Genomic DNA, 27,688 nt, shown 5'->3' with positions numbered 1-27,688 from the left:
ATGAGATAAAATGTAGTTTTGTCGATGAAAAGTCAAGGGAACATTTGGTTAGCCATTTTCACTCTTCCTGGGCTTCCTCTCCTTGGGGATGAGGTGAAGGGCTCACAGGAAGCTCAGCTCTGTGCTGAGAGCCAATAGATGTGGTTTGGGCATCTGACCAAGATGCCTCCTCGATGCGACCCCATGGACATCCATCTGGGAAGAAACCTTGCAGCACACCCATCGAATAATATATCATATAGAGTTTGGAATGCTTCTTGACCCTCCTTCACTTACTGTGTTACCTCTGCTTATCAAAACTTGATAAATGGTAGAAAACATGGAAGATTACAAGAATTTATGGAAACATTCATTTTTTTTTAAATTACTTTTAAGAATTCTAGTCATTAGGCAGACACATGGAAAAATTGCTGCTTTAGCTTGGAGACGTTATATACTATATCAGCTATAGCGAATCACAGTAACTGTCAAGTCAGTTTCACATTGTAAAGGCAAAGCTGCTGAAATGACTGATGCTGTCATTTTTCTTGGAAGAGAGTCTCAAAAGTCTTGTCACTGTCAGTACAGCTTTCCTTTCAAGCTGGACGGACCTTAACCTTGTTTACTGTACTGTTTAATTGAAGGAGCTAAGATGCTCAGCTGTTTTTACATTATATTTCACTGCTAATAAAATGTGAAGATCAGTAGCAATTGATATTACTGTTGCCTCGGTTGAACCCTAACCCTAAGACGACGATAAAGAACAACAGCAGCAGCAACTCTCAAATCAGAGCAACATTTTCTTTTGTTAGCAGTCAAAAGTCTACGGGGGGGATGACAGTGTTGAAAGATGGTGGGTGGAGAAGCGGGCAGAGCGACAGGGGCTTCTGAGTGCCAAGGCAGTGTAATGGTCTGTTGCTGTCATTTGAGACAGCACATATGTCTTTCTGGTGTAAAGTATATTCCTGAGCCCTGTTGTTCATAATCATAATAATAACAGCAAGTCATTTGTATTGTTTCTTCGCAGCTCTCACTGTCTCAGCTGGCAGCTACATCACGCTACCCGACCATCAGCCACTCCAGCTCGGCGTTGCCGTGGCAACAGTCGTTTCCTTCTCTGCTCCATCCTTCCCCGTTGGCATCAGCCCACCAGCTGTCACATGTCGTAAGATTTCCACCCCCGTATGCTCACGCACACACACACACACACGCTCACGCACACACACACACACACACACGCACGCACACACGCTCACGCACACACACACACACACACACACACACACACACACACACACACACACACACACACAAGAGTCATAGATGAATATTCACACAGGGTAGACATTCAAATTCATCCATCCATTATATGCCAATACCATTTACAGTATTTCTTTGGGGGTGAGCTGGAGCCATTCCATGCTGTTATTGGATGATAGGCAGGGGACACTCTGAACAGTTCACCAATCTGTTACAGGACACAACATACAGAGACAAACATCCACACGTAGTTAATTATTCTGCATATGTTTGGATGGTGTGAGGAATCTGGAGTACCCAGAAAACACAGGCAGACAGAGGGGTAACATGCAAAGTCCTCACAGATCATTGTGTGGACGGATCAGGTTCAAAACCAGAACCACTGCACCACTGTGTCGCTCCACATTCAAATAAAACATCACAGATACATTGTACAAAATCCTTGACTCATTCTCTCTCAGACACACACACACACACACACACACACACAGACACACACACGCACACACACGCAGACACACACACCCACACACACACACACCTCTAAACTAATCTCCGGCACACAATCTCTTTTCATCTTTATAATCAAACGAAACACTATTCTTTGAATAAACTTTTTAAATCTTTTTACAAATGGGACTTCAGTTTTATTACAGTATCGAATATCCTGCATAACCTTGTGTTTTGCCTTTTGGGAAAATATGTTCCTGCATATGTACCCACTCCCCATCATTATTAATGATGTATCCTTTATCTTCCACATTTATTTCTTCCACTTTTTTGTGTACCAACCCCAGTTTTGAAATGTTTTTTAATGTATATTAATTAATGTATTGGACCTTTTGTAGAACTTATCCACACCTAATCACACATAACGCTCCAAGGAAGTTAAAATGAATGTACACAACTTTAGCTAATGTATCTTTTATCTAATAGATCCCAATGAAGTATAAATGATAATGGGAATAATGTCTGAGAATACATCTGGCTGGCTCCGCTTGCTAACAAGCTTCATGCATCTGAACAAAGTTCTCTCATTGTTGCCAGGGGATAGCAGAAATGAGATAGTCAGCAATACTGTGCGGATTTTAATAACTCTGCTGAATAATTTCCTGAAATGATGTGAGGGTAACCGGTGCCCCCCCAGCTGTAGGTGTTTGCTGCTGGGAATCAGCAGACGGTCATTTTGCCTTTGAAAACCATCTTGTCTTTGCTAATTTACATCATGTTCACCCACAAAGATGCATATATTTGGGAAAATAATCTCACAGAATGGAGAGGAAATCTGATGTAATTCTTGGATTAACGCTGAATCTTTTGTCTGCTCATCAAAGTCAGTTTGCACCTTCTTAGATGATATACACGTGTGTCTTTGATGAAGAAAGCACAATCACATATTGCTTGTGTTTTAGCCGTGTATGAATTTGTGTGGCAGCCTGTAAAATGGCTTCAGTTCTGTCATAAGCTAAAGCCTTGGATGGTGCTGCAGACTGTTTTTCTTTCAGTGCAAGAGAAGTCTGTTGCCTTTTTTCATTCCACTTCTCAATGTCGACCCTTGTCCATCATACCTGCTGTGAGGTGTGAGTTCAATCATTACTCCAACTCTATGTGGCCACTGGGTTGTGCATCAAGAAAATGCAGTCGGAGACGGGAGTATATGCATTAACCGTTGCCATGGATACAACTAATGTAGAGGCCCTGACCCTGTAATCCCTCTGCGAGTATTAGAGGGTTTCAAAAGGGAATCCATATTGGTAATGTGTGATCAAGAACACACATGGTGTGATGAAAACTTAAAAGTTAAAACCTGAAATGGACTTAACATACTGTATTAGTTGTTGTTTGATATTCACAATGAGTTTTTGGTGAGATACATTGACTGTAATCACAGATTTTGTTTGTGTTGTCATGCTTTATGGTAATGAGTGCAGTGACCATTCTTAAAATACCAGTTTGGAATTGGCGGTTTGCTTGGCCTGTGTTAAATGTTGGAGGCAGCTTTGTTTCTTAAACTGTAAAAGTGACCTGTACTAAAGACCGACTGCCTGTCTCATTATGTCATAGCATCAACATTATGGTTGCTTAATCCCATCCACCACTGCTGCAGAGCGCTGGTCAACTGTTGGTCAAAAGTGTATTAATAATTATTAATGTACGAATTGTACCAAATAGAACACCACACTTTTGCAGTGAAGATCAATGGTTCTGGAGATATGAGCTCCACAGACAGATTGAGTGGATATTTTTGGTATTTTTTAGTAGTTTGATATTATGTGTCCATCTATCCAGCATTTTGTCCTGGGTCGTTGTGCTGGTAGCTGGCTTAGCAAAGTAAACCCAGATATCCTTCTCACTTCTACTATCTTTCTCAGGGGTATCCCAGGTTGTTCCCAGTCCAGAATATAATATATGATCCCAGTTAAACGTGCCTGGGATTCTTAAATCCTTATGCACCTTATCAGATTTCCAAATTACCTCAATTGGCACCAATCAGTGTGAAGCAGCGTTTTGTTTTCTGGAATTGTATACATGTCAGTATGAGTGAACACAGCCAGCCTGCCATGAAAATTAATGTTGCTTGTAACCACAATTGAATTGTTTTAGTTATTACTGAGAACTCATCACTAGGTAAGGACTGGAAAATAGGTCGAGCTTCTCTGTTGTTCTTATAACCCACTTCACTGTGATAGTTTGCTCCGCACACCATGGCAGAATGACTGCTTGAGGCCCCATGATGCATTGGGCATTTGGACAGCTCTTTGCACTCTGGACCAAACGAGTCCAGGAGCCTGGATGTTTGGGCATTTATATTCTGCCTTTAACTTAATTTTCTAGGAATTTAACCATCCTTACAGTTACTGTAATTCAGTATAAGTAGTTTTTCCCTTGTCCAGAAATTCACTGTCCCACTTATCCATGCTGTCATGGGTTTTTTAATTTGATTTGTATTATTGGCTTTTATTAATTCCCATTTGTTATCACAGTGTAGGTGCTGTGTCAGAGCTTTCCTGGCCAGTCCACCTGCTTTTCTGCCTCAGAACAGCTAAGACGGACTTTGTTCATATTCTAACTAGACAGCAGAGGCTTTAATGGGTTTCTCCCGTAATCCATATAGTTTAGGCTGTGAATCATATTGCAGAATTAATCCAGGAAGTGTGGATCAGGCTTACTGGAGATAACAACTGTTAGATGCACAACATATGACTGACTCGTTGTTGCAGAAAATCTGTTGGAATAATTTATCAGTTTGATATATATCTATAACATCCGGTAGAACATAGTGTATTTTAGTATTATTGTTTAAATTTAGAAATATTTGTCATATCCCTGACACAAGTGTAAATGAAATGAGAAATGGTTGTACACTGTGCAATGACAATAAAAAGGATTCTATACTTTTGAGGACAACAGAGGCTGATACACCTGAATATCTGGCTTCATGAAGTTTCAGTGAAAAACACAGTTTCAGTTAAGATACTGTAAGCGAGTTTCTGTGACATTCTCTTTGCATATATTGTGCCATTATATCACTTCACAGAATTTATTGTTGAAACTTGAATTTGTCCTTGTCCCTGACCTGAACATACCTGCCTATAAGAGGTAGTTATTCATATTCCATTGCACAGTGTAGGCCTGACAGCAGCAGGTTCAGGTACAGTATAAGGCCATTACTGTGAGCCTTTTAAAAGGGGTAAGACTTCTATAGCATGCATTGGTGTCCTCTTAAGGTATTATATCATAGGCTGTTTGATCAGAGGAGGAACATGGACATGAATGTTGTATCCATGCAGACGTGTGACTTTGGTCGAGGTTATTACCAGCATGTTTGATGGAGAGCTCAATAATGTACAGCCGTGCGTGTCCTCTGACCCATTCACATGTATCAAAGACCAGAAGAAAAAAATACTTCACTGGAAAATGACAATTAGCTTTTCTTAGCTAATTATCCGTGCTAATACCGCTTCTGCTATACATATGTGTCACATTGATCCAGGGACATTAACTGTTTTTCTTTTCCTGCATAGCTGATAAACTGAAGTAGAGAGCAAATGCAAAACATGAGAATGTCAGGGACTGAATTGCAGATTAAATGCAAGGCCTTCTCTAAATTAATACAAATAATAAGTTACTCAGCCTCATCACTTGGTGTTGTTAATACAGTCTACTGTTTGTTTTTATCTAAATTCAAATGAGAAATATGCTGTCCGTGGCACATTGTGTAAATTAGAAACGACCACAGTTGTTGTTATTATTCCTATCAGTATTAGTGGAAGGGACATTTATGTTTCACAACATACACATTAATAATAACAAAGTTAAAAAATGCTTTACAAAATAAAATAAAAAATTAAATTTCAAGCAATCATTGAAATGAAGAAAGAAAGAAAGAAAGAAAAAGAAGGACCGATACAAAATTAATCAAATAATATAATAAGGGTTACAAGAGAGCTATTGTATAATAATCAGACTGACTATGTTTATATGGACAGATATTCTGACTATTGACCAAATTCTAAAATAAGATGATATTTCGATCATGATGTTTACATGAGTTAGTAAATGAACATGTTACAGAACAGAGTCTGATTATGATGTCAGACACGAACAGGATGGTATAATGGCATGGGAAGATGTATACATCTATGTTATCAAGGTGGGAATACTCCACGTCTTAATTTTAATATTGGTTATTCCCAGTATAACCTTAAGAGGGGTAAGATAATCAGACATCTATGTTAACTTGGCAGTGTCTTATTGTCTTAATCAGGTTTTTCTATGATTATGTAATTATTTGGGTTTTTTTGTTGGGGAGACTTCCCTGGAAAAATCTACAAATTTCCTGAATCTGATGAGTGAAGTGCTACCAAAAGAAATACATAAAATGCAAAATATTCTTTGTATTTTCTTTCTTTAAATCAGGCTGTTAATATATTTGTCATTGTCAATAACTCTCTTATTTAACTTGATAGAGGCATTGGATGCACTGATTCTGTTAATGCCTCTTAATATGAAAGAGGATGGTGGGCAGTCTGCTAAGTGACCCCTGGTGGACATAAACAGCAGAATGGGAGTGTAGAGAACACAAATCACAGTGTCCTGCTTTGTTGTGAAAAAATAAAAATAAAATCTTTTTTTATGTGCATTTCATCATCAGCTGAATTTCTTTATTCTGTTTTCACATTATGTCTTCTCATTTGTCTTCCACGACTGATTGACTGATCGTTTTCTGCATCTCTATCATCCCATGTTGTTTTAGGCCTGCTCAGCTGTCAGCAACATTGCCCACCTGGAAATGGACCTTCAGCGTGAGGGAGATGTGTTAGCTTCAGCTCAGAGTGAAGGAGACCAACTTGAGGAGCTGCCTTTCGCCCCTTTCCACGCCCCTGTCATCACTCTGGGAATGAATGTGCCTGGGTGAGTCCTTCCTGTCTGTCTTCCAAGGTCAAGGTCGAAGGTCATGAACAAATCTGATCAGGTTAAAAAGCAAAACATTAATGTATTGTTGCAGAATATAAATAGTAAAATAAATTATGAAAATAAGAATAAAATGCCAAATGCTGTTGTTTATTTGTAACACATTACCTATAATTTGATTTTGCTCTACACATTTAAACATGCTGGATATTAATGACTTAAACATGTAGTCATGAATAATCATTACTCATGTTAATTTATTTGTATAAACGAAACTAAATCCAGTATCTGGGACCATTCTTCTCTCTGACATTGACGCTACAACCTCCCTCTGAACCTGTAGGAGAAAGGGAAACACCTCCCCATGTATGTTGGTGTTGGCATCAGCTGTGTAATTTGAATTGCAATAAAGAAGCCAGCTGTTGTGAAGCCTTAAGCACCGGCCAATATAATAGATAGATGATGCAATGGTTAACCTTGAAAATCCATCAGCTGAAAACTGACTTGGGTGGAACTGTTGGTCAGCAACGACATGGGAATCCAGCTCAATTTAGCCACCAGCCTTCAATATATGAGGCTTTCAAGTTGGCATTTTCCACTTTTTCTCCTAGTTGTATTCTCTGTGATCTTTACCCCACTGCATGTTCTGTTCTCATGAACCTCTCCATTACAGCATGGTGTGTTTGATTGGAGACATTCTTGAATAAAGCCACTTTAAAGAATCCTTTTAACTTGTAACTCTTATATCTGGTCCAGTATCTCGATGTGAACACTACTACAGTGCTTCATTACCACACTATTATGATAATGAAGCACTGTCGTGCCATAGAGGGATATCGATCTGCTCACTAATTGGCAGCATGTGTGCACAGGGTTGTACAGCAGTGTTGTCAGTAAGTTGGATAATTCCGCTCAAAGCCAATTTAAAGAAATCATTTTGTCAGCCTTTACATCCCACTTTAGATAATGGCCTTGGGATTGTTTGTCCGTGTAAAAATTCATTGTTAAATCCATCTGCAGGGGGCTAGGTTTTTTTGGATATGATTTATTGCAAAAGGATGCAATGAAACAAGCTCCCCCATTTACATGCAGCTAATAATAGAGATTAGAGAGGATATCATACTGGCAGAGGTAATGCAGCCAGGTCTGCTGAGGTGCATCACCACAGGGGAATGAACACCGTGCAAATAATGGGCACAGTAACTCGGAAACAAGGCATTGCATTTGTACAGAGTCTGTCAATAAGCAGCTGGCAACAAAACAGTTTCCCAGTCCCAGAGTTTGGATCCAGACGCAGTGCTGTTCAGTTCAGTGAGCTGAAACATCTCTGCCTCTTCACTCGGAGCCAAAACATCTTTTTGACTGTTTTCGGTGTGGAGTGACCCACTTCTCTGGGAAGAACAATGAAGTCTAAAGAAGTTTAATTGAAGTTGTTGTGCATATCTGATTGAGCCCCCTTTGAAACGATGGCTTGAATATTAATCCACTGGGGCTAAATTAAGCAATAACTCTGAGCGTTCAGGAAGAGAGGGAAAGCATGAAATTGACACAGCCGCAGAGGAAAACCCAATCAGCTCCCTTCTTTACCATTGTTGCCTTAATTAGCTTGATCGAGGCTTCATCGTTTCACAAATTTGACGCTGTGGGCTCGACTGTTTACCAACTGGACACAGGCAATTTCAATATAATTTTTCTGTGCATGCACTTTTGCCAGCCATCTGTGCACTGTGTTTATCACAGCGCAGTGTTGGGTGTCAGTGCTGAAAGTACAAGTTATGAATGTTACCATAGTTGCAGAAAAACAGGTGGCTGCTATGATTAGAGGTAAATGCCAATTATACTAGAAAATCCTGAGGGAACACTTTGGCAGCCGTTCTCTCTCCCCTGCATGTGTTCTTGTGCTGCTGCTGCTTGACAGATACTGCTGACATCCTCATGCTGCAGAATCATTGTTTCACTGCATTTTTGTGAAGTCCAGCCGGATATGGAAATTCAGGTTCAGTCTGACATGCAGGATGAAGTGAGTAAATTGAAGGGTTTCTAAAAACATACACATCCAAGATAAATTGTGCTAGGTCTCAAATGATAAAACAGCCAGGCATTCCACTTCCAAACATTCTTTCTGCCTCATTTACAACCGCAAATCACCCATGTGAGGCTGGTGCAGCAGACTAAACACATTACCTCCTGCTGCTGGTAAAGCATCAGCGGCAGCATTCACGGAAGTCTTTTCAGCTCAGCGAATCACTGATGTGCTCTAAGGAGTCAGGACTTTTACCTAAAATGTTGCCCTTCTTCTGCAGTTCCTCTTCAGTCAGCTCCAGGAGCTCCCTCGCCCACCTCTACTCCGCTGGCTTCCCTGAGATTGTGGACCATAGCGGGCAGGTGGCAGAAGTCCTGGACCCCACAGAGCCGGTGCCCTTCGACCCCCAGCACGAAGAGACGGACCTTCTACAAGGAAACCTGCTGGTGTTTCAGTTTCTGGCGTTTACCAGGTGAGCCCTGCAGCTGGGTCCCATGCGATCCAGTGTAATTAGTGACTGGTTGCAGCAGATTAAATTTGGCTTTTTTGCCACGACATATTACATCAAGTGTAACTGTAAATATAAACATTTGTATTTCCAGAAATGTTGCAGTTTTTGTGTTGTAAGTGAAAGAGAGCGGTCCTTGACTTACACCATCTTACTATTCACTTATTTACTCGCTTTTCATAGTGGCAAGAAAAAGTAAGTGAGGTTTAGCGAAACCTGGATTTATGATCAAAACACTTTAAATAGATAATCATCAGTCCACAGTCAGCCTTACTGAAAGTATGTAGTCGTTTGGCTGCTCTTCCTATTATTTGGCGTCCAGCTAAAATGATTACCAAGGCAGAATGATCAGTGGGCTGATAATCCTGCAGTTGAATTGTTTGGGTAGAACATGCAGCACTTTATGTGTATGGAGTAAAATGTAAAATGGAACTGCATACCTACATTCAAACATCATCCCAGAGGTGAAGTATGGTGGTGGGAGCATCAAGATTTGAGGCTGTTTGTAGCCTCTGGGTCTGGACAGCTCAACATCAAGGTAACTTGTAGGATAATGTCAGAGTGGCTCTCCACTGGCTGGAGCTCAGTAGGGGGTGATGGAAGAGAGCTGTCCACACCAGACATTCTATGTGACCTTCGGCCACAGGAAGAATTTGTTGGAGGCAATGCTGCCAAATAAGGATTTGACCAGTTTCACTTTTTAGACCAGCAATGTGAATGCACTTGTCATTTAGGCGAAGATCATTTCACATTTTACGATTAATTCAATCAGAAAAGCGGGCAATTCCACAGGGTTCAAGTTCGGTCTCCTCCCACTGTTTACAGAAATAGTTACATCATTCATGTATTGTGTTTGACCACCAAGGACATCACCTACCCATCCTACGTCTAGATTCTCTTGTTTTGTTTTTATACTGCAGGCATGGCTTTGAACTGTACAGCTTTGAACTGCTGGCAATATTTCAATGCACTTAAACTAGGCTTAAAGTACTGCGATTCATCCTCTACTCTCATGTCAAGTGTATACCCATAAACTCACACACACACACACACATGTATGCTCACAATTTAAGAATAACACATATTCACATTTCCCGTCAGGGGCTCATCACAAAAAGCCTGGAGCCAGCATCCCCTTTGTCAGGGGCTGACAGTGGAGGGGGGCTCCTGATGGATGGGCACAAAACATACCACTCTTTGTGTCCTTCTATCTTGTCATCAGCACTGTCAGCAGTTTGATAAACCCAATCCACATATGTCTTGTTCATCATAGACCCACCACCAAACTGCCATTTCCTGTGCACAGACTCAACTCTATTGATTTGTTCAGGACATGGGATGACGGGATAATAATGCTTCTCTCAGTGCCACAGCTAAATAGATAGATCAGTAAGAATTAATACATTTCAATTAAAGGGTAAATCTATTTCTTACCCCAGGCTGCTCGAAACTTCCGAGACTTGTTGATTTGAATTTCTAGAAACCACACCATTGTGTAAATTCAAATAGATTCAATCTCTTGTGCATGCTTCAGTAAGAATATTGCAGATACATCCAGGTCCTTTCTAAAGACATTTAGAAAATGCGTTGGGCTGCAAATATCTTAAAGTTTTATTGACAATTTATGTGATGATTATTTTTTGAGTGAGTACAATGTTAAGGTTTAAGTGAAAGATTTTGCAGAATCCAAGGTGACATCATTGAATTACTTGTTATCATTACATTGAGGTGTTTTAAGGTAACATTCATCAGACTCACAAAAGTGTTAATGTTCTCTGTGCACACCAAGTCTGGATTTCTCATATGCATTTTTTAAAATCTGTTATCCAAAAAGAATCGCCATGCACAGAAACCTTACATACAGAGTCCAATAGTTGTATTATTCTAATTGGGATGACATTTTGCAGCAAGAGATAAAATTGAGTTGAGCAGTGAGGATGAAAAGTAAACTACTGGGTCCATCCAATCCTTAGAGGTCGTTTTCAGGTCTATTACAGGATGTCAGGTGTCCAGTATGATATCCAGTTGATCCTGAACGGCACAAAGCAGGGCTAATGGAGAAAATGTTTATTTCATATTTCATTTAAACGAAGAAGAAAGAAAGAAAATACTGAGTTTGTGTGCAAAGACCTTAAAACTTACCTGAAGTGAACTTTTTAGTTTGACAGATGCCTCTACTATATTTGAGCCTCTTACAGGATAGTCCTGGTTGTGGATATGTTGACATCTCCAAAAAATATAAATCAGACGGAGGAAAGAGCATCTGTCAGACAGGTTGTTAAAACAAAATTTCAGATTTAATCTTCCCTCATAGTTTAGACTCTGACCTCCTGATTGAGCTATCAATGTTTTCATTTTTTCCCCACCTTGAGCAGCACATTGATTAGTAATGACGTGTCTCCTACTTCCAGCTTTCCCCAACATAGCATCACAATCTTGTTTATTCCAAACAGGCTGACAATTAAATTAAATCTTTGTTTCTATAGGCCAGTTTGAAGGATGTTTGGTAGTAAAAACCGAGTTATATTGTAAGATTATAACAACAAATATTGAAAGCCTCTGGGTAAGTTGCCACACTCCTGTATTCTCATTTGGAGACAATGAAACAACACAGATATTTTAATATCAGAAAGTATGGATTTTCACTTAAATGTTATGAAATCTTAATCTGATTCCCCGGTTCTTTTGTCAAGGCCACCTTCAGGCAACCTGAAACTAAACACTTGAGCATAGACTGGGAATCTATGTGGCTCTCTGCAGAGAGGGGTTAGGTTTGGCTCATAATTATGACAAACAGGTATGGCAGGCAGGGGCTTCAGCAGCAGCAGCAGCAGCAGCACTACTTAAGCAAGTGGAGCGCCCGTGGATAGGCCTCTCATCTGGGCGCCATAATTATCAATCTTGTCTGTTTACAGAATGAATATTGATGTCGAAACCTCTGTGAAGATGGGGCATGGGAGAATCTTTAATAGTGGAATATCGGAGCGTGTGATCGACTGGGAGGTCACATGTCGCACTTATAAGATCCAACTTTGAAATCTCCAGCTCTGACGGCCTGCTCGTGGTCATGAGGAGCCTCCCAGCATCCCCTGCCTGCTGATTACTTATATATTCATCAGACAGCAACAGAAAGAGGATCTTTCTGAAAGTCGCTCTTTAGTCAGTGTTTTCAGTGCCAGTATCAAGTGCTTTCAGGCTCACTGTGGCTTTTTGAGGGCCTTGTGTGTGTGTGTGTGTGTGTGTGTGTGTGTGTGTGTGAAATCACACACAGTAGGTGGTGTTTGTGTGAACAGGAGAACACAACACCAGCAGGTTCTCATCATCACAGACACATCTTATTCTCCATAGGAGTCATAGTAAACAAATAAAAATGTGAGAAAAAAAACATATGTATTTTCTTTTTGCACAAACAAATATGATTATTTTATCTACAGATTTAATAACAAGTTTTCATGCTGGTTTCGTTTTGAAGAAGGAGTCAAGCGATCCAGTTATAATCTGCATTGGTGCAGTGCGTACTTTTCACCTTTTCAATGAGCAGTACAAATTAAAGTGATTTTTTAGGGTGTGATTTACCCCTTTAATTTCTAATCCACATTTTGATTATAGGGTTTCACTTTTAAGTAGCTATAAAGCTGAATTACCAGCTCTGCAAGGACGTGAAAGAAATGCATATTTGATTTTTTACTTTCCTGGAAGTGTCTGCGGTAAATCATTATCTGAAAAGTGACTTACCCTCCCAGGTTTTAATGACATTTTCACACATTCATTTTCAAATGTGCATTTTGCTTCACTTGTCGCATAGATTTTGTCATAAAAAATCACAGTTAGGTTTTCATTGATAACATTCAGGACAGTAAATCAGTCACTTGTTCGTTCACTCACATGCTGTATTTCTGTATCATTTAGAAATGATTATTCTCTTTATTATATCATAATAGTCTGAATAATCATTTACCTCCATCTTTTTGGCAGGATACCAACGCCGGGTGTTGGTCCTGACTGGCCGGACAACATCCACTTCACATTCCAGTTCTATCGCTTCCCACCAGTCACATCACAGAAGCTCAAACTGCTGAACAGTGACAAGGTTCAACACAAACCTTGTGATCCACTTCCATGTGTCCTGGCCTCCATCAACAGAGATGGAACTGTCAACTCTGGTAAGCATCCACTGCTGCAAAACAATACTCTTCATTTCCTCTTTGAATTGGAGAGTTCGCCCTCCATCGCCCATATAAACATTTGTGGTGAATGAAACAATGAAACAGGTTCCGTGAACTTTTTAAAGATTTTTTCTTCTCTAATTTTAGCTTTTATCTGATAATCAAATAAGGGGAAGGGAAAAGAGATATTATCCAGAGGAGCTCTATGTGAGAAGGAAAATGTCTGAGTGGGAGGCTCCAGACTTTCTGTGGACTTTCTCTGGCCAGTGCACAGAATGCTAGTAGCAGCCAGTGTTAGAACACAGCAGGAGATCCTCCGGAGGATTCACTGCGAGTAAGTGGGTGTCATGATGACGTTGCTCACATGAAATGACATAATAAGTACAAAACTAAAAGTAAACAGATATGTCAGGTTGTAAAAGAGGTGCTATACATGTAGAAGAGACCAACAAGGACGTCAAGAGAGCTTTTGGTGATACAGGCCGACACGTTTATTGATGTATTGATGTGCTGTACAAAAAACAAAAACACATTTTATATGTTACGTCCTGCATCTGGCTGCCACTCCAGAGACTTCTTGAGAAAGTCATGCTATCATCTCATTGTTATGCATTTGAGAACATACATTGACAATGGAAGGTGCTGTTTGGTGCATTAATGTCCAGCTCAGTGAGAGCAAACATGGATTTTTCACACTACAAACAGTGTTAGACTCAGAGTCATGCATCAGTTACAGATTGTGGATAGAAGTTGGGCACTGATTTATATCGGTGCGCTTCAGGTTAACATCGTACAATCAGTTGCGACAAACTCCAGGCTTGTTCCATGATGCTCCATGATGTTCTGAGGCACTTCTCTTTCAATCAGACGAGCGGGTGCTGATTGATGTCAAGTCTGTTCATGTAGTAACTAATGAAATGGAAGAGATATTACAGTCTCTGACAGAGCGTGATATTGAACACACAAACAAGCCCCCCCCCCCCCTTGCTCCTACGCCTACTCATATTCTCCATTCCCAAGACACACACTCCAGTCTTCCTCCATCAATATTTCTCTGTCTGTCTCCACGTCTCTCTCACTCTATATCATCCAGGGGGCTCTTCCTCAAAGCCCTCCTACATTCACACAGATCTCTCCAAATATTCTGAGGATAAGACCCTCCCTGCTCTCCTGCTTACAACTGATGAACTTCTTATTGCAGGATTAAAGGATAGTTCACCCAAAAATGAAAATTCACTCAGTGTCTACTCACCACTATGCAGAAGGAGGGGTGGGTATAGTGTGTAAGTCCACAAAACACTTTTGGAGTTTCAGGGGTTAACAGTGTTGCAGCCAAATCCAATTAAATTAAAGTAAATGGAGACCGATTCCTCAAACATAAAAAAAAACAAAAAAGAACAAAAGGCCATCATGCTGCTCCTATAGTGTCATTCAAGTGTCCACCCACCCCTCCATAGGCATAGTGATGAGTATGTAATTAATGAATTGCATTTTTGGTGAAGTATCCCTTTAAACACTAATAAAGTATTAACTGCTTTTCTTATTATTTATGAAGGGATTCATTTCTGCTTCTTTCAAAACCTAATACGTCTGAATTAAATCATTCTACTCGATGAACCGCAAAAATACTGTTTACAAACAAAAAAGACCCACTCTGTGTGTAAATATGTTGCAGTTAATTGAGAGTTGATTCAGAGGAAACTGTTGTGACATTAAATCAGCTTTTTGTATATCACTACAAGCAGATATGAGAAAGGTTTATGAATATTTGGAAATGATTTAAATTTTTGTTGTCATTGCACCAGAAATTACAACTTTCATCAGTGCAATATATCAGATTATAAACAAAGACTGAACAAACATTTACACAAAAACAATCTGAGATTGTTTGTATCTGATTTTGTAGGAGAGATGGAAATTTGGCTTAATGTTATCTTTATATAATCAGAGTAATATGAAGATGATAAGATGAAAAGAAATCAAAAAGGGGAAAATTAATGAAAACAGGAAACTATTTTGCTTCTTATATCTGTGTAATTACTTTCTAAATTAGGAAAGACAACAGACAAAACACACAGAAAGAACTCTTGTGTTTAAACAAGTCTTATCGCTGCTGTATGACAACATTTAAAGGTGAATTTCGGTATTTTTCATCCTTGGCCCTTTGTTTATAAGTGTGGTTTTGTAAATGAATGGCACCAAAAGTCTTTAGAATCCGTCCAGTAGATCATCTCCACCCGCAGCCGTGACACAGCGGCTGTGGCTGAAATGTAATCTTATGAGGTAATTACAACAGTTTAACAAATGTCTACTCAAAGTGCTTTTTTTCACCATAATAAATTAACAGGCTCACATTGTTATTCTGGGTCTTTGCTAAGAGTCATTACACACGTCTGGCTCAAAGAGAACTCTCATTCTCAACCATGCAGCAGCTAGTTGTCCTTCCTCTGCTCATGCCTCTGACTTTGCCCAGTCAGTCTTTAATTTGTAGGAGCTCTTCATTCAACAAGTTGGCACAACAATCACAATCGAATGCTTCATCGACATTATCCACTTCAGAAAAGGTTTCATCCATAATAGTTCATGACCTAGTTCTCTCAGTAAAATGTTAGCTCCTCTCTCTCTCTTTCTCTTTCACTCACGTTTCCTGCAACAATTCTGCGAGTGAGACTTCTGGTTGAGCAAGACGTGTAATGTGGCCAAACTTTTAAACGTTTTTAAAAGTATCATTCATTAACACAACCTCATTTATACACAGGGCCCAGGTTGAAAAAAGTGAAACTATGTCTGCTGTTCTTAAGTAGATTTAGATTAATGATTTAGATTTTGCCATTTCACTCTAAAACTATTTATCTTAGGCCACCATCATGTTGGTTTTTGACCATATACCTGCAAAACCAATAACATTTCCATCAGCCTCATCTTGTTAAGTGCTAATTGGGATTGGGAAGCGTGCCAGTAGGCTCAACTAAGATTGTAAACATACTTGCTGAAAACCACCATGTTAGCACTGTCACTGTGAGCATGGTAGGATGCTGGTGCAGGATGCAGATCAGCATTTAACTCAAAGCACTGTTGTGCAAACATACACAAAACCATTACCACAGGCTTTAGGCCCTGTACATTCCAGGCATTAACATGTGTCTATCACAAGCGGACAGATAAAAACATTTGTTCACGCCTGTCATTAGGATGCGTCTCCAGTGACCGCTTGTGATTGGATCTCTCTTCCCTGCTCTATATGCAAATAAACATGTAGCTGTATCATTTGTTTGCAGAGACAACACAAGGTTGTTCTGAGGCAGTCTGCCATATGACAGACAGTCATGTCAGTGTGTGTGTGTGTGTGTGTGTGTGTGTGTGAGAGAGAGAGAGAGAGAGAGAGAGGGCAAGGCAAGGAGAGTCTCATGCCCACAGCTCTCCAATGGAATTAGATTTTACCCATTTGCAATATGAAAAATATGTTAAATAAATATGTGTTAGTTAAGTTAATGTTGATTTTGTTGATTCTGGCCATGTGTGTCCCAGACCACCTCTGAATTTAAATACGTCTTCAGTGCTTCATTTGATGCCATAGATTTTGTTTTTAAGAAAGACAACTCTCTGACATCACTCCTTGATCACTATGTGTTTTTGCAATGTAATGAGTCGTGAGTCTTCTCTTGTTGAAGGTTTTAGCTGTTTGCATCACATCAGTCTTAATATTTCATGCCGTGTTAAAATGTCATTATGTCTATAAGCTAAGGTGAGTAAAAAAGCACTGTGTTCGGACAGTGTGTTATTTTGATACATTCACTTAATCTATAGCACACAGTAACACAGAGACTACTATATTTTACAGACAATGACTTGGGGAGTTCATTTAATGTTCATTTAATTTCCCTTTTTTCCAATAACACTTTTGTAGTTATCTTACTCTCCCTAATTGGACAAATTAATGTTAATGTAAAACATTGAACAGTTTCTGTGGTTTAAGTGATCTATAAAGACAGGGAGGATTTGAGTATTGTCCAAGATCAATGATCTACTGACTGCTCTCTCATCATTTAGTGCATGTGTGTGTGTGTGTGTGTGTGTGTGTGAGGTTGAGAGACACAGACAAAGGTTGAGAGAGAATATAGAATCTGAGTTTGAGCTTCAAAGCGGCTGTAGTTTTTGAGCTTTGTGATTCTCTGTCCTGCTGGGTAGAAAATACCCAAGAAGTCCATTGAATTGTGAATCTTGCTCCAGGCTGTGGGTGGACAACCCTTTCATGTGTCTTCATGCACTCATTAGAATTAGTTTCTGTCTCACTATCAAGTCAGTTTTACAGCAACATTTGATCAGAATTTATGTCACAGTGCAGCTGCAAAAGAGGAACATCCAAGACCAGAACCATCTTCTTTCATGCATTCACTTCTGGTGCTGTGTCTCTTACACTAGCAGGAAACCACCTCTGTGCACAGGAAGTGAGATAAAAAACTTCAAAGGAAAATCCAAAAGTTACACTGACCTAATAAATGCCTAATCCAGAACATTTGTGTGCAGGATAATGTGTACATCTCTATCTACAACATTTATTTTCTGATACAGAGAGATAATCAGCTCCTTCAGTTCCTAAACCTGCTTTTTAACACTGTGCCATCAAACACTCAAGAACAGAGAAAGGAATGAGACAGTTTGCCAGCCTGCTGTTAACCTCATGCAAGTTAGCTCACGCAGCGATTTAAGTGTTTTGTCTCAACGATTGATTTCACTTATGCAACCAGTGTAACATTTTTACAATTATGTACAAGCAATTCAATGGTTTTAACCGTAGGTAATAACAATTACAAGAATTCATCAGTGACAAAAGGAATTTGCAATTTGCTTCCTGTGTAATAATATGTATGGTGAGGCTGCAACAAGAGAGAATTTGATCTCAAACCAGCAGCGGGTGAGAGATCTGAGTCTCTAATGGTTACAACAGATCAATTTGTGAACTGTGTCATTCTTGGCAATTATTTCCAAGGAATGAGAGTAACCCTGTCTGTGCCCTACGAAGCAAAGTGTCAAACCCACACAATCTACTCCCTGATTCAAACTCTTCTCTGGACTGTGTGGGCATGTACGCACTGTGCTTGATTGACATGTCTGTGACTTAACAGGGGTTAAGTACGGAGGGAGCCATGTTTTTAACAGTCATCCAAACTGGACACACGAAACACCTTTTGAGTTTTTATGACAACTGAAGCTACCACAGGTTCTATTTCATGTTTGGAAGCGGGGGGGTTCAGCTGCAACATGAGACTTCATATAACAAATTTCTGTTATAAAACTTAACAGGAATTCAACTTCTAAACTTAAATGATAAAGCAACTGAAATTATTTAAGTCATAACGCTGCAACTTTACATAAATTAATAATTTTTTTTACATCAAGGTACCCTGTACCCAGACGAATTGTTCTCCTTCCCCACTCCCTCACTGGCTTTCACTCACATTGCACACAATAAACACCAACACTAATCAGAGGACCAGGCCAGTATTTGAAGAGATGACTTTGTGTTTGTTTTATTCGCTCTACAATTTATGATCAGCTCTGAGTGTGAGCGATTAGAATAGAACACAGAACCCGTATCACTTGTTGAATGGTGCAGAGAAATGTGCTTCAATGAAGTGGCGCTGCCAAGGGGGGCCAGGTGGGGCCACCTTGGCACAGTACAGGCTGTAATCTCTTTTTCTAAACACTTCATGGCTTAGGTGCAGCACACAAGCCTGAATTGAGTAAATGTCAATAACTAAAAGACTATTGAGGCGGGGGAAACACCTTGAGGGAACACTTATGTCATCCATCCTAGCCTATGGTTGGTACTGTTAAACAGGAAGCAAATACTGGTCTATTATTGCAAAGTCTGTGTTGTGCATTTGCTGAAACCACTGCAGCTATGTGTGTCTCCTTTTATAATACACTTTACATTTCTTAACCTGATAAAGATATTGTCAATTTAAATATGTGGGCTGTTTGGTTAAGATGAAGGAAATGGAAATGAATTCATCTAAAATGTTGCAAATTATTACTTTTCAATGCTCCTGTAGAAAACTATCAACAGCATGCTGGTGTTATATCAAATCTGACAATGTGCATCTTATCCCAGTTACTGCAGTGAGAATAAAAAAAGTGGCCAATATGTGTTTTATTTTTCTCTTTTCAAACAAAAGAACAGTTGCTCACAGATATATTGGTAAATGTAACGGTTGTGTACTGTGATGCTCGGTCTCAGTCATCAGTCTCTACATCTCTCTGTTCAACTGTGCATCCTCATTATTTTCTTTGCCTGCAGGCTTCACAGGGTTGTTGTTGATGCCCAGCAGGATTTTCTGCCTGTCTGGCCTGCTGTGCACACATGTGGCAAGCCATCCAGGTTTTTTTTGTTTTTTTTCACGGACGGACACACACACACACACACACACACACACACACACACACACACACACACACACACACACACACACACACACACACACACACACACACACACACACACATACACAACCCTGTACAACCCTTAAGCCTGATCTCACAACCCTTTCCTACTTGTGAGCACAGACACACACACACAGCACCCTCTCTTTCTCTCTCCTGCTCTCCCTCTATGCTTTCTTTGCCACCCTTTCCACTGCACACAAGCCCAGAGCATGCTGGGAGAATTAATGGTCCGAGTGGAGAGAGTTGGCGGGTGGTTGAGTAGAGGGGAGGAAGAGGAGTCTGCCTCACTTAGGTTAAAGGAAGAAAAGTTATGAAGCGGCACAGAAATATGACTTTGGTCTCTACTTCCATCTAAAAGTCTGTAAAGGTCTTTTACTGAAAACCTTGCATGGTTGTCACTGTTTTCTGTGTTACACAAATTGGAGGTTCCCCAAGTCAGCATGTTGTTATTTTTTTCATTTCAGATATCTGATCAGATGTGGGTGGATTTCACCCAGCAGTCTGTGAAACCTTCACTGTAACCTAACTCAACTGTAACCTACACTTAAGAAGCTGCAACCCACACAGATACATTTTATTTTTGCTTCCACTGCAGAGTTTTAGTGTCTCCTGGTTGCTTCAGTGCTGTTCAGAGGCCTTTCTGCCTTGAAAAGAGGAAAACAAAACTTAACTTTACATAGATTCATTCTTAACTTGTTTACTACATTTAACTACATAATCAAAGCACAGAGGTTTGTTGGCCGGCTCTTCCGAGCTTTCAGGCAGACAACATCAGGCCTCTTCAGACCGAAACCACAAACCCACATTCACACTTTTACTGCACTCACACGGCAACATTAACACCCTGCTGCCGGTTGGGCGTGCCCACTCACCAGCTGAGTTGGATCACTGGTGGGGCCAGTTCGATTCGATTCAAGTTAGTGGATGAGTCATGATTTCAAGTCAGCACATTGCGGAGCCGTCATCAGACAATCACAGGGCACTCGTTCTACATTCTCAAATTGAATCTGGACTTTTACGTCAAACTGATTTAATTAAAATTTTAATGGCTGGTTCTGTGTGACCCTGCATGTGGCCTTAGAGGGGAGGAGAAAATAATGGTGAATATAGCTAAATATCTAAATGGGATTTTCAGCCACCTGTCCTCAGAATAACTTCAATCATCACGCTGTTTATATTATTCTTTCTGAAAGAGAAAACCCTTTTATACTTAGTGATGAAGAGAGACATTTAATCCTCTTAAAGGTCTGGAAGTGTTTCTTATGGATCTGTTGATTAAACTCGTGACTTTATCCTGCTGTTGGAATCACTCTCGAGATTTTCTGGCAGTGTGTTAGGAGCCATTATAATCTTGAATGTGCTCCTGGTTCTGTGAAATGGCCTCGTACTCCCTGGTTATTGTACTCCCATGTTGTGCAATCACCAAATTGCAGATGGCTTCTCTACCAGTATAGTTCTGTCCACAAGGTTTTACAGAAACCATGATTTTGTCCACATTCAGAACTATTTTGATGAAAGTAATGAGTCTTCCTCAGGGTTGTGTTTTCTTGTCTGTCTCAGGATACACACTTGTTAAGCTTTTGAAGCTGAGAATGAACTTGCCATTGCATCAATGTAGTTTATCAAACAAAAGGGTAAGAAGCAATATCCCTGCAAAGGTAACAAAGAAAAAAAAATCAGGTAGCTTTAAAACATGGATATAAGCAATAAAGGTTTTAAAATCTGTAAAGAAATGTTTTCAGTCAGTTATTTTGTGTTTTGATGCAAAACACTGAATGTACAAATGTTCCTTTATTAAAAACCCATAAACAGGATACCTTTAATTGTGCAGCTCCATTGACTATATTCTGACTATTGATCTTATTCTGAGTAAGTGATGATTTCGATTATGAGGCTGACTCCATTCATATTCCAGTTTGCAGTTTTCATGTGCGGTACTCCACATGTCTTACTTTGATTTTTGAATATTCTGGGTTTAGATAATCACAAAGTGATGTTCATGCTAGTGTCTTATTTAGACTATTGTACTAATCAGGTTAAAATCACAACTTTGGTGTCCATTTAAATGTGTATAATGTTTTATGCTTTACAATCTATTATTTGGACTGTAAAATTTTGGGTGTTTTGAATCTTATTATTGCTTTCATGTATAAAATACAATCCTTATTTTGATTTTCTTAAGTCTCCTCTCCTCTTATCCAGGCTCTCCAGGTCTGCAGGTGCAGTTCAGAGTAGATGATGGTTTCCTGAGGCCAGGAGAGAAGCGCTGGTTCCTTCGCTACTTGGCCCTTCACACCATGCACATCGACATCTGGGACAGCGAGTCACTGCTCCTCATAGGATCTACTGCCATCGAGCTTAAGGTAAAAGAGTCAGGTTGACTCAGGTCTCAAGTTCATCAAGGTGAAAGTGATAAGTGAATACAACATGAACATTCATCTGACGTTTGACATGAGTTTTCAGAGTTAAGCATTTAAATAAGAGAAACAAAACACACATTTGGGTTCACACAAGCATTGTCATCTCAACTCATGACGCACCGTTATCTCGAAGCGGCTGTCATGGCTTCATGCAGCATTTGCAGATTGTTTTATCATATTCTGTAGAGGGAGCCTGGCATTGCTACACTGCTACTGATAATAAAATGACAAATACAAACACAACTTTTGTATAAACCAGCTGTTCTCACAAACAGAACAGGAGACATTTCATGAAATCGTAATAAACTGTTTCTCTCTGTGTGTAACTCAGAGCAGAAATTGTCTCTTGTTATTTTTTGATGTAAGCAAACTGGGAGGCTATTAAACAACATAAGTCTGTTTAGGAAAAAAAGCACACCAGTCCTATTTACTGCTCCCTGTGTAGTTTGTAGATTTGACCAAAGCGTACTCAGCAACATTTCCTCCTATTTCAGCTTCAAAAGAAAAACAAACTGCAAATTAAAGGTTTTTTATGTTGATCTTTTCAGCTCAGCTATTTATTAATTGGACAGAAACAGTCATGCCAATCTTGATATGGAATTGATTTATCTCATAACTCTGTAAACTTTGTTAAGCATTTAATGAGAAGAATTAAGGAGTTTGTACTCAATGCATCCTATGTCTTATTCTCACGGCCTATTTTTCGTCCCCAGTATATGTTGCGTCAGGGTAAATCAGCAGTGCAGGCACTTCACGAGGTGGAGGTGCTGACCACTGATTATGTGGGAGATGACGCCCTGCTGATGAGTGCAAGTGTGGGCCAACACTCAGCCTCCAGCCCCATGACCATCCGCACCATTATCAGGGGCCACCTGCACATACGCACAGGCAACATTGGTGAGTAGAGAAAGAATTTCTGACTCTGGATGGAATTAGTGGAAAGTCCCAAGAGTTCTCCTCAGGGGCTGTGAGCAGCTACAGCAGAATACATTTCAGTCTTCGGAATAATTTAAAATTTTTGTAGACAGCTGAATCAACTAAACAACATCCGACAAAACGATGTCCTCTTATTAGCAGAGATGTTGGGATACCAAAATTCCCTTTCTGATACCCATTACGATACCTGGACTTTGCGTATGGGCTAATTACAAGTATCGATCTGATACCAGTGCATTTCAAATAACAGCTTATATAACATAATTTAACTGGTGTTTTCTACTTACCCTGTATGGAAGTAATGATTATTATCATTGGTCTATGGCCTGGCTCAAGTTAAACCCTTAGAAGAACAAGTACATACAGAGAATGATTAATGCCATTGAACTTCTTTTATTATCTAGTTTGACAGTCATGACTTAAAAACAACACAAATTAATAAATGTAGTGATTTTACGTCATTTAATAACTGTCAAATTTCATACATTTTATCTAGCTCTGGCTAATGCTACCATTAATCACTTCTCCTCCACCACTCTAAAAACACTACTTGCCAGTGGCAGTGCAGTGTAACTGCTGTTTCCAGGTGGCAAAGAAGTATTGCAGTTTTCTGTGTGTCTCTGTCTGCGTTGCCCAATTTGGCATTTTTTGCAGTTTTGTTGGGATTACTGATGCTTGTATCGGTACATCTCTTTACTATATATTTATAAGCTTTTTTAGTTCTTTGAAATACATCTCATGCTCATCAGCAGCAAATGAAACTTGCTCAAGTCTCATGACATGTCATTAGTTGATATTTTGTCACACATTGATCTCATGTTCGTTAATGGATATAATGACACTTATTGTTTTGATATTATTCACTTTAACACATCACAAGGGACCAGTGATGTGAGATGCTGTGTGGCTTTTGTACTTGCTTAAAATTGTAATTAAATATTTGGTAAGAATTTCTCTGACCAGCCAGACTACTACTCCCATTGGGAAACAGTAGAGGGTTTAGAGTGAATGCATTAGACGAGGGCTGCTGTCAAGAGCTGGGTAGTTCTTGTTCCCAAAACGTAAAGGTTTAATAAAGCTTTAAAAAGAAGCTCCAGTTTCAATATCACCTATATCGCCTCTGAAATATTTAGAGGAGTGTTTTATATTCAGGTCATATTCCATTTGGAGCCTCAGATTACAAAGTAATGTTGTCTGTTTACTCTTATTGAAGTGTAGAGTTGGGAAATGACATTGAATCCCCAGGGTGGCTGCTGCTGCTGGTGAAAGTTCCCATTTTCTGGAGATGTGCAGGCTTCCAAAGAAAACACAGCGCCAAAGCGAAATATCTTAATACAATAGTTCCACTCCATCTAGCAACTTTCCTTTCCTCTTCCCTTCTACTCATCCAATTTGGGCCTGGGTTCCCCCATGGCGTGATGGCTGCTGATGATCACTTCTTCACCATTAATCAACTGTTGAAATGATACCCCCCACTCATAAACAATGCATCACTCTCTGGGCCTCAGAAACTCTGCAGAGTGCCATTGTTAGGGCTAACTATGCCAGCACTTTCTCATTGCGCTTATCACTCGCAGCAGGTTGAGTGCACAGTGGGTTATTGGGTGTGCTGGGGATGGAAAGGGGAGGGTTTTGTCTGGCATGTAAATTCCAATCAAGGCTCAGATATCCATCCGGCAGCCTGGCCTACAGTCAGAATCAATTTGGGGAGGGAGGACTCGCAACCTCATTTCTTTGTTTCTGCCTCCATCTGTCTCAGCCTGTCTTACTTTCATACTTCTCTCTTCATTCTTTATCTCTGTCGTCCTGTTTTCTCACATTCATCCATTTACCTCTTACCTTTCCCTCCCACACTCTGTCTTCCACCCTCTGTTTTTTTGTTCCCTGCTCTCTCCACCTTTATGTCCACTGCGTTTCTCGTTTTTCATTGAGCCATAATTAATTAACACTCTCATTTGGTGGGTGGCATTGAGGATTTGACACACGCACACAAATGCTTACTGCGTGGTGGAGAATGCTGCATGAACACCGTGGCAGAAACTTAATGGGAAGGACAAACACAGACACGCACACTTACACACACACAAGCGTGTGTGGATAACAAATCACTCACACATGCCAAGAATGCGTGCAATCATGCATACACCCAGACTTATAGACAGGCAGGTGTAGCAGAGCATGGACAGGTTTTGTGAGGCAGGAAGGCAGAAATGAGAGGCGGGCAGGTATAGAGTATATCACCAATATCACATGAGAACCCTATAACTCCCATTTTTTGATTTTTGATTGAGTGATCTGGACGTCAAAGTTATATCAATGCAGTTGCAAGCCCATTGTGTCAGCAGTGTAAATGTGTTGTGTATAGTTTGATGCCAGAGTGGGAATGCAAATTAAGATTACCTTAATTTTTATGGAATATCATCATCATAAGTGATCACCTTTGAAGCTATAAAGCTACATGCATACATTATTCATGTAAGTCATTAAACAAACTGTACTGAAATAGTCAGTGCTTATTGCGCACATCAGTGTTTTAGTCTATCTATCCATCCATCCACCCACCTATCTATCTATCTATCTATCTATCTATCTATCTATCTATCTATCTATCTATCTATCTACCTACCCATCCATCCATCCATCCACCCACCTATCTATCTATCTATCTATCTATCTATCTATCTATCTATCTATCTATCTATCTATCTATCTATCTATCTATCTATCTATCTATCTATCTATCTATCTATCTATCTATCTACCTACCCATCCATCCATCCATCCATCCACCCACCTATCTATCTATCTATCCATCCATCCATCCACCCACCGACCCATCTATCTATCAATCGACCCATAGGGCTTCTCTAGCGTGGTATCACTGAGTGGTATCAAAAGTACACAGTGGCCAAGCAGAAAGACAAAGAACGTTTCTGTGTTGACACTGTGTAGATACAGCTCTTGGATGTCATCTGGAGAGGTGAAGGAATGCTGCTTGAAAATGGTTGATGACGCACGAGTGTGAGAGAAAAGACAGGAAGAGGTGCTAAAGCTTTTCTTCACTGACGATAACATTTCTTTTTGTTCCAGGGATTTTGTTGATTTAGATTATTGTGCTGATTTATTATTAGTCATGCATTGTTATGAGATAACGTTGGCTAGTTCACTGTGTGCCACAAATTCTTGAATTGTAGCCTATAATAAGATCAACTGCAGACGTCCACCTCATTTATAATATCTACTTTAAAAAAAAGCCTCTTTGTCTCCTGAACGGCTCCTTTTTTAATTCAAAATTCAAATTCAAAACTCTATGTTTACCTGCTGTTTTGATCCATTTAGCATATGATATATATAGAGAGAGAATTACTCCAGTGTAACTATCAGTACAGACTCATAACATTCACTCCTGTACTGCTTTGATTTTCTCTTCCCTAACAGAAATAGTGTTTACATTCACTAAATATTAACAGGCACTTTGATGTTGCATTTTTAAAAATCCCTGTTAAGCTACTCTGTGACTCACAGGGCATAATCCCTCCGGTTCCTGCTGCTTGGAACTTACTTGTGCAGAAAGTGTTGATTTTCACTGAGAGTAACTTTGCAGCACTTAGAACAACAGCACAACATCAGTGATTGAAATCAGAGGATGAAAAGTGTCTCTCAGTTCAATGTGATGACTCCATTCTTGTACTGATCACATGATTCTATATTATTGACCAGATAAGCCATGGTATTGCATAGTCCCCCAATAACAAAGAAAAGAAAAACCGAAAGTATGTATTAGTAATAAAGTCATGAGCCATACCATTATAATTCACAAGCAGTACAGTCCTGACTACATACCACTCTCTCCCCTTTCTAATTTTATGTGTTTTAGTCATGCACGCCATTAATCATGTCTTTACGCCGCTCCGTTGGAACTTAATCAGAATTAGGCTTTATTGGAAAAAGTGAGTGGCATACTGTCATTTCGAAATGAAAAAGAGTGAAACATCAAATTATATCCTTTTTAATTATCACAAGGTGGGATTGACGAGTAATTAATTAATGGTAATGGTATACACTGTCAGGCCTTTTCAATCATGCTGTGAAGCAGCTTTTATTATTAACGTCTTAATGGACTAAAGGAAGTTGCTTAATCAGAATAATATAGAGTTGTGAAATCATGGATGGAACATTCAGGGGTTTGGTATGAGGTGTTTAGAAGACGACGCATATCCCACAGAGAGCTGGAGCAGATGAGCGCTGTACAGTACGACAACCTCCTTCTCGTCCTTTGTTACTGAAACTCGACTGGTGGATTCAGAGGAAAACTATGATTGATTTCATCTGCTAAATCCACATGAGCTCTGAGGTGAGAATGAAGATGGAGGTGGGGAGAGAGACACATTCAAGGGAGATGCTAAATGTAGAAATGAGAAAACAATGAATAATCTGTGATATGAAACAGACGTGCAAATAACATAATGAAAAATAAATAATTTGAGATATTAAGCTGAGGCTGTAGAATTGGTTCAGAAACAGATGAATTTAT

General features: G+C 39.7%; 1 protein-coding gene across 4 annotated transcripts in view; it reads left to right on the top strand.

The window, feature by feature from the left end:
- The window catches only part of nphp4 (nephronophthisis 4), a 151,033-nt gene that overhangs the window by 93,242 nt on the left and 30,103 nt on the right, over positions 1–27,688 (top strand). For all 4 annotated transcript variants that reach the window (XM_069527117.1, XM_069527119.1, XM_020088675.2 and 1 more), the window contains 6 exons: positions 1,007–1,144; positions 6,497–6,654; positions 8,958–9,149; positions 13,161–13,348; positions 22,001–22,161; positions 22,932–23,115. In XM_069527117.1, coding sequence (XP_069383218.1) covers positions 1,007–1,144; positions 6,497–6,654; positions 8,958–9,149; positions 13,161–13,348; positions 22,001–22,161; positions 22,932–23,115 — 1,021 coding nt within the window. The remainder of the gene's footprint in view (positions 1–1,006; positions 1,145–6,496; positions 6,655–8,957; positions 9,150–13,160; positions 13,349–22,000; positions 22,162–22,931; positions 23,116–27,688) is intronic.

The sequence above is a fragment of the Paralichthys olivaceus genome, chromosome 6, assembly GCF_024713975.1.
Source record: "Paralichthys olivaceus isolate ysfri-2021 chromosome 6, ASM2471397v2, whole genome shotgun sequence".
Lineage (NCBI taxonomy): Eukaryota > Metazoa > Chordata > Actinopteri > Pleuronectiformes > Paralichthyidae > Paralichthys > Paralichthys olivaceus.
The sequence above is the reverse complement of the archived record's forward strand: the minus strand, read 5'-3'. Positions and strand labels throughout refer to the sequence as shown.